The sequence below is a fragment of the Euprymna scolopes genome, chromosome 7 (assembly GCF_053919585.1).
Source record: "Euprymna scolopes isolate OS-2025 chromosome 7, ASM5391958v1, whole genome shotgun sequence".
NCBI classification, from domain to species: domain Eukaryota; kingdom Metazoa; phylum Mollusca; class Cephalopoda; order Sepiida; family Sepiolidae; genus Euprymna; species Euprymna scolopes.
The window spans coordinates 141301316-141310040 of record NC_136488.1 but is presented as its reverse complement, the minus strand read 5'-3'; the positions used below and the strand labels follow the sequence as shown (position 1 = coordinate 141310040).

At 31.5% G+C, this 8725-nt stretch overlaps 1 protein-coding gene across 1 annotated transcript in view; it reads left to right on the top strand.

Moving 5' to 3' along the window:
* Nucleotides 1-379: 379 nt before the first annotated feature.
* The window catches only part of LOC145280007 (uncharacterized), a 512870-nt gene continuing 504524 nt past the window's right edge, over nt 380-8725 (top strand). The window contains exon 1 of the mRNA XM_080131636.1: nt 380-733. Within this exon, the coding sequence (XP_079987762.1) occupies nt 693-733 (41 nt within the window). The 5' untranslated portion in view covers nt 380-692. The remainder of the gene's footprint in view (nt 734-8725) is intronic.

Below are 8725 nucleotides of genomic sequence, written 5' to 3'. Positions count from 1 at the left end.
AACTAATGCATATCCGAAAAAGAGAACAGAACAGATCAGTGGTGTCCCTGGGTGGGGGATAAAAACAAGGAAAATAAAAGGTAGGGGAAAAATAAAAGAGCCATCACAGATTAGGACAATAAATGACGGTTGTTTACGCCCGGTAACGTGCCGTGAAGCCAGCAAAACTGCATTCTGTAGTATCCCGAATATGCGTCCGCTAACTCCTTCGACAACCGTGAACGGATCTGCCACACGTACCTGTCCACGCGAGCAGGAGACTCATCAGAGAGTGACAGTTTGAAAGTAATGCGTGTATATATATATATATATATATATATATATATATATATATATATATATATATATATATATATATATACCGGCTACCTTTTTGTTTAAATAAAAAAAGAGAGGAAATCAGAAAGTGTCTCCTCGCCTTTCTCATTATGTCAATCCCACTTTCTCTATCCGAACACCCGTCATCCTTTCCTCGCTTTCGTTTGTCCTTTCTTTCTTTATTTTCCGGCTGACTTCCACCGTCTTTCATCTGCCTTTCTGTCTTCTTCCATCTCCTTTCTTCTCTCCCCCTATTATCCACAAGTTATCAGAGGTCGAACAGGTTTTTTTTTTCTTTTTTCCCCTGCTTGTGCACCACCAGCAACCGTCGGGTGACTGGTAAAACGAGTTTGCTAGCCTCCCAAACAGGTAGAATGAGTGACGCTCACCGCAGCGAAGAACCAGTCATCGACAGGTAAGACTTTCTCGTCCACTCTTATTCCTATGTTGTCATCTTTGTACCGTCATCTTCTGGGGGTTACAAGGGATTCAGAGAGGAAAAAAAAAAAAAAAAAAGAAGTACCTCGCCGCTTCCTCATCACTGGTCACCATCAGAGTTCACTTGGTAGATATAAACACACACACACACGCGCACACACATACACACACACACACAAACCAAACAAAACACAAAAACAATCTCAGATTTCCCTCAAGGCTACTATTATCGGAAAATCACTCCAAGACACGCGCTAACATACACACTTTTATTTTTATAGAACACTGAAAATCAGCTTTTGACACACGAGTGTATTGGACGTTATATATATATAATATATATATATATATATATATATATATATATATATATATATATATATATATATATATATATATATATATATATATGATGCACACGCTAGTCCGAGGTAACCGTATGATTCGGTGAAAATAAATTATTACTTTAAAAAGTAGCTTGTTTTCATTTTCAGTTTGTCCCATATACAGTTAGAAAAATGGCCCTGTAATTATATTGAGAAATGTATCGGATTTATCCTGGAAAACACCCGGCGAGGATCATCAAACTTCTATCCTAACCCCAGTCTACCGATTTTTGATCGTATATATATATATATATATATATATATATATATATATATATATATATATAGATAGATAGATAGATAGATAGATAGATTATGACTGTAGAGTTTAGTTTCTTAGTTTTCGAAAGAAATTCTTGGCCTGAAGACGTAATCTTCCCAATAACGGGTGATTACAGAAACATGTATGCACATATGTAGCCATAAATATTTGTATAAATTAAATTTAATATATATATATATATATATATATATATATATATATATATATATATATATATATATATATATATATATACATACATATGTATCTTAAATATTGTGCAGTCTATCTAAAAACGTTTTTACTTCAAACGATTGTTTTTGCCTACTTTTAAGCGTGTATAGTCTTATATTATTTTGAGCTCAGGTCATGCATACACTATTGAGCAACTGCGCTATTTTGAAAATTTAAACAACGCTGCAATAAAATAGATGATTAAAAATGGTTAATCTTAATAACCTTACATAAGATAATTTTGAAGCTGAAACTATTTTAATTATCTAGTATCCGTATCTAGTATTTAGTGTGTGTGTGTGTGTGTATATATATATATATATATATATATATATATATATATATATAATATCTCACAGCATATATAATTAATAGAACATAATATATATAGCATATATAATATATATGTCAGTAAACTAAATAAATTCAATTGTTTATCAACAAATATACACATACATACATACCTACCTACATACATACATACATACATACATACATACTAATATATATACATATATATATATATACATACATACATACATACATACATACTATATAATATATATAGCATATATAATATATATGTCAGTAAGCTAAATAAATTCAATTGTTTATCAACAAATATACACATACATACATACCTACATACATACATACTAATATATATATATATATATACATATATATATATATATATATATATATATATATATATATATATATATATATATATAATTTAACTTTTCATATTTATGCTCATCTTTGGTTTGATTTCTTTCTAAAAACAAAGCTTGACCTTGTCCTTCAATCTTAGCCCGTGTACGTTCAGTAAATTCCTCCCTGAAACATAAATCTAGCTGAAAAAATCCTCATGTGATTGGAAGTCCTTTCTGTAAAATTAAAAACAAAAATCCAAAACAGAGCACAAATACAAACACAAAAAAATATCAGAGCGAAGATAAACAAATTAAGGATGCTAGCAGAGGAATTTTTCGGTTTTGGGGCCGTAGGATTGTTACAGAACCGGATCATTTCCATGGATTATTCCAGAGATCATATTACTTAGCCCGGCAGGTAAGAAGCCATTTGTTTCCCCCCCGGTTCAACTATTTACCAATGGGATGTTTCTTAGCAACATCCTAAGATCGGACTGTACATACTAACCATCCACGCATTTATCTTAACGGTCATTCTTTCTTCTCTTCTCCCCTTTTCATATTTATTCATGGATTAGCAATCAAGTGTGCCAGATTTTAATGAAAAGCCATCATTTTTTTTTCTTCTTCTTGCTATTTCTTTCAAGTGCATTCAATTGAAACTTGTTGACATACATAAGAGAAGGGGAAAAGAAAAAAATAACATTTCACAGCAAATAACCCTTTCCAATATTAAAAATCTGCCCATTTCATAACCCCCCAATTATGTCTGCATCACTAAATTTGCATTGTAATTGTGACTTGTTTCTGTCTTAGCAAATATGTGAAGTTTGTTATTTTGTATTTTGTAGACACACCTTGCGAAAATATGCTTCATAAATAAACTACATATTACATAATAAACCATATAAATATAACATAACCAAATATAAAAAAAAACAATATATTGAACACAACATAACTCATGAATCGGGCATCAGTTGAAATGAATGGCTCTCGTCTTGAGGAGACCTCAAGTTTTGACAAGTTTCTGAGCTTGACCTTTACTCCTGAACTTAAATGGAACAGGTACATCAAATCTGTTGCCAAGACTGCTGGAAAAATGGTGTGGGTCCTTCTATCGATCCAGTAGATATCTCACTGCTGATGCAATTCTCTATCTATATAAGAGCCAAGTACTCCAAGGATGGAATACTGTTTCCACATCTAGGCAGGAGCTGCTAGAAAGGACTTGTCCTGCCTTGATAGAGTTCAAAATAGACTTCGTAGCCTCGTAGGAGATGTCCTTTTCTCTTCCCTGCAACTTCTATCTCACAGAAGAAATGTTGCGAGTTTGTCTCTGCTGTATCGTTATTTTCATGGAAAGTGTTCGACTGAGCTTCAATCTATGGTCCCCTCTCGCGAAACTTTCACAAGAAACACTCGTCTAGCTGAAAACACTATCAGTAATTCCCCCCACTCTTTATCTGCGCCTAAACCTAAACGTAGATTCCATGAACAAAGCTTCTTTCTTAGAACTGCACGACTGTGGAATTGTCTTCCGTTTTTCTGCTTTCCAGCTGACTACAATATGGTTGTCTTCAAGTCTAACGTAAATAAGTTCTTGATGAGCCGTTCCACTTGTTAACAAATTTACTGAATTTCCATTACTAACGATTACTATATTGTCCAATTTCTACTGTACACTCTTAAACCCTTATCCTCGAGTGGCCTCTTGGCCTTGATAAGTGGTGACGCCTATGTAAAAAAAAACCCTGATATATATATATATATATATATATATATATATATATATTGTATTTGGAGCATTTCGTTATACCAAATTACGTTTGACCACTAAATATCGCTGCGCACCCCACCCCCCAAAAAAAAACAGCTTTTAATCTGATGCCTATTTGAAAATTATTTTATCCAATGTTTATTTTTAGTACTATTATTCTCACAACTACTACTACTACTACTACTACTACTACTACTAACATTAATGATAATAAAATAATGACTACTCCTACTACTACCAATTCTACTACTACTACTACTACTACTTATAATAACAATAATAATAATAATAATAATGATAATGATAATAGTAGCATCAGAGGTAATATTAGAATTTCAACCGCACATGGCACCTGCAGTGTGCCAGTGAAGCGTCATGCTACGATTTGGTACAATTCGATACAATACATTTGGAGCCAATAACTGTTTATTGTTTTTAGTATCGCCAACATTTTTAATCAGAATGATAAATGCTTGCGCATTTATCTAAACATGATGAATCCGACATGCCAAGGTTTCTTCATGCTAAATCTGCTGAAATAGTCTTGAAATCTATGCATACTTATTGCCTTTTATTTGGTATTATTTTTATTGCGATTGTTGTTGTTGCTATTATTATTATTATTATTATTATTATTAGTAGTAGTAGTAGTAGTAGTAGTAGTAGTAGTATTACATCATTTGAACGACAACGATAAATTCGACATCTCCGAGACGCTTCATGCAAAATTTTGCGCGATTTTGTTTAGAAGTTTCGAAACCTATGAAAGACATACCAAGAATGCTGGTAATAGACAAGGATCTAAGAATGCTGTTCATCGTAAATTAATCTATATAAATAAACGGAGGATGTATGTTTGTCTGTGTGTGAAAATATTTAACCGATAAACACTTAAACTACTAGTCACATAACACTAGAATTAACAGGAAATAGTAATCATACACCAAGTATGGTTTATAATAAGTAAAATCTTTGTTTGGATGGATGAATGATGCGTACAAAAGTCGGCAAGTTTAAATGCAAACTGTTCATTTCAACTTGCCGACATATTTATATTACTTTTGCGCATGCGTAAAACCAATCATAGCTTAAAATGTTCAATACTTAAACTTTCTAATCTAAGTGTCGGGTTAGCTCAAACGATAGGAAACGCAGCTGGAGCGCTGAATGTTTTGGTTTCGAGTCTAGCTGATGGCACCCAGGTCATTTTTTACTTTATAAACCAGTACTATATATATATATATATATATATATATATATATATATATATATATATATATATATATATATTTATGATAATTAAAATGGATAAAATACGACGATACTAGATTTAAAATGCAGGCGGAAAAACCTAGAGGCTCGACATTTCGCCCGTCTTAAGCTTTCTCATTCCCCATCCCTCTTGAGAAAGCCCGCATAAGACGGGCAAAACGTCGAGCCTCTAGGTCTATATATATATATATATATATATATATATATATATATATATATATATATATATATATATATATATATATATATATATATTTATATATATATATATATATATATTTATATATATATATATATTTATATATATATATATATATATATATAAGTGTTTGTGTTTATTTATTCGATTTTGTATATATACAATATTTATTTATTCGATTTTGTATATATACAATATAAAATCTGCCATTGCTGGTAGTAATGATAAAATAATAAATATTTATTGATTTTAAACTACCAGTAAAACTAAAATCTATAAATCACTCCCACAAATGTGTGTTTTTACGGTAATCGCATAAAATAACAAATCTGTAATTAGTATTTAGAGATGTATAAAATATCGGAATCGTAATCGATAATTGAATCAGAATCGGGAATTTAGTACGGAATCGCTAATAACATTAGAATCAAGAAAGGTGTTGGAATAGTCCCATCTCGATTATATATATATATATATATATATATACATATCGAATATATATATATATATGTGTGTGTGTGTGTGTGTGTGTGTGTGTGTGTGTGTGTGACAAAAGTCTATATTCCAAATTTCATGATGTTGACCATTTTACAATTGGTTCCTTTAATTCAGTTGACATTTACACTTTTTGACGGTATTATTTCATAGCAAAAAATCAATCACTTAATTATTATATCAATCAATGAATCTATTCCACCCTTAACTCATCAGAAGAAATAGCAACTAACAATCCACCAAAAAGAAATAAAATGCGTGTCGGCATTATTTTTTAAAATCCGAAAATTAGAACAGAGGCTTGTTATTTGCTTACTTTAGGCCACACACACACACACACACACACACACACACACACACACACACACACACATATATATATATATATATATATATATAAAAGAGAGATTTAGAAGGCTATCACAATGCGATGAATGGGATGTAGTCGGCGTTGATGAAGAAAGACGAAAACAAGTGACAATTTGCAAATCAATAACTATATACATATATTTATTCAATTGTGTGAAATATAAATGTCTTACTTGTGAGGTCTGTTGTATCCTTTATATATTTATATGTTTCGGGAATAATCCCATCGTCAAGTGGTGAATGTAACGGATCTATTCAAAGCATGCAAAAAAAAAAAAACAATCTAACAACAACAATAATGTTAATCACCCAAAACACGCTATTCATACACACTGCCATGTTTTCATTGGCTGCGATACTCCACTCAGCCATTTCATTCATTCTTCACTCTTCCATCCAGCATGCTTTTAATAGATCCGTTACATCTATTTGAAAAAGGGATTTTTCCCGAAATATAATGGATATTGTCACATACAACAGACCTCACAAGTAAGACATTTATACTTCACACAACTGAACAAATATATATTATATATAGACATATATGTATTGAGTTATTGATTTGCAAATTGTCACTTGTTTTCGTCTTTCTTCAACACCAACTACATCCTGTTCCTTACATTGTGATAGCCTTCTAAATCTATTCTACATACCTATCCCATGCAATACTTCAAACAAACTACATCTCATATATATATATATATATATATATATATATATATATATATATATATATATATATATATAATCAAAGAATTATTCGAACATTTTCAGTATTTATTTATTAATTCATAAATATTAAGATAAAGTAGTGATTTTATTGAAAAAAACTTTATAGAATTTTTAAGGTGATTTATTTGTTTTTACTGCTCCTTATTTCAATAATGAAATACCAATAATCGAAAGTCTGTGAGTACCTTCATAAAGAGATCATCACCATCATCATATGGTATGAAACCAAATATTCTTTTGTTGGTATTGGTTTCCCCAATATTTTTCTATTCTAGTCAAAATTATCTATAGAAAAACATCAGGTACTTACGGACAGGACCACGTTAAAGTTGCCAATGTCCTAAATGAAAGCGATTTTTGTAGAACAAACTGGGTTTGAACTTGAGACACACAGGTCGTCAGTCAGCGTCGTTAACCACTGAACTACCCTCACTTCCTAATAACAAATATAAGGTCCAACTCTGTAGACGTTAAACTTATTTTTACATTAAAATTTCAGATTTTTCTTATCGTTTTCGAGTGTAATGTGTCTCTAAGACAACTTTTTATTTTTATTCATATATTTTTTTTTTTGTCTTCGTAACTTTAGAAGGTCATCTCTTTGTAAAGGTCATCACTGGTTTCTAAATAATAAAACGTATTTCGACATTGAAATGAAAGAAGGAAATAATCCGGCACTTATGCAGTATACGAACCGTACTGGAATAATAACGTTATTATGTAGAAATCCATTCCTAATACATAGAGAGGTCGGGGTGTTTTTTTTGTTTTGTTTTTTTGTTTTTTTTTAACTATTCTGTACTTTAACCTAACAGTTTTAATAAACAAAAGATACTATAAATAAATAAAGTTAAAGATCCTATCTAAAAAAAAATAACAGCATGTTTCGTATCTGGCATAAGTACTAATAATGTAACACACCAGTTCCAAAGTTAAGCAACATTCAGCCTGGTCAGTAATAAAATGGGTGGCAATTTAGGAATTCCAGATGCTGTACGTGCTACCCATTTATCTCGGCATTGTTTCCAGTTATCTAGCAGTCCTTCCTGCCACTGGACTCAAGCAGTGCCGATTCAGGAGAGGTGTGGTTAGGAATTGCGCAACCTTTGCCTCACAAATATTCGCACAGCCACCCTTACAAGAGGTATCCATTGTTTGTTGAAACTGAATGGAGACATGGACCAATAATTTAAATGATCTAAAAATTCGGATATTCAGACGAGAAGCCAACAAACCAACAACAACAAAAATGATAAAATAAAAAGGTCAAAAGGTCAAATATACGACAAGTAAATGTTAGTAAAGGCAAGATGATTTACTCTTCTACCTACCTGGATAAGTTTTGTGTGTTTTAAGGTATTTAAAGCGTTTATTCGGTTCGAAAAACAAGTTTTGTCTAGTGTAACGTGAGAACAAGAAAAAAATGGCCGCGCGTTACACTTACGTCCTTGCAGTCTGGATAATGACCGGAAAATTAGAGATAAAACAAAACAATGGTAGAAACCTACTGAATAAATGCCGCAGTGCCATTTATTAGCTGGGTTTTTACTATTTTGCTAACTTCTCTGCTAAATTCTCCAAAAT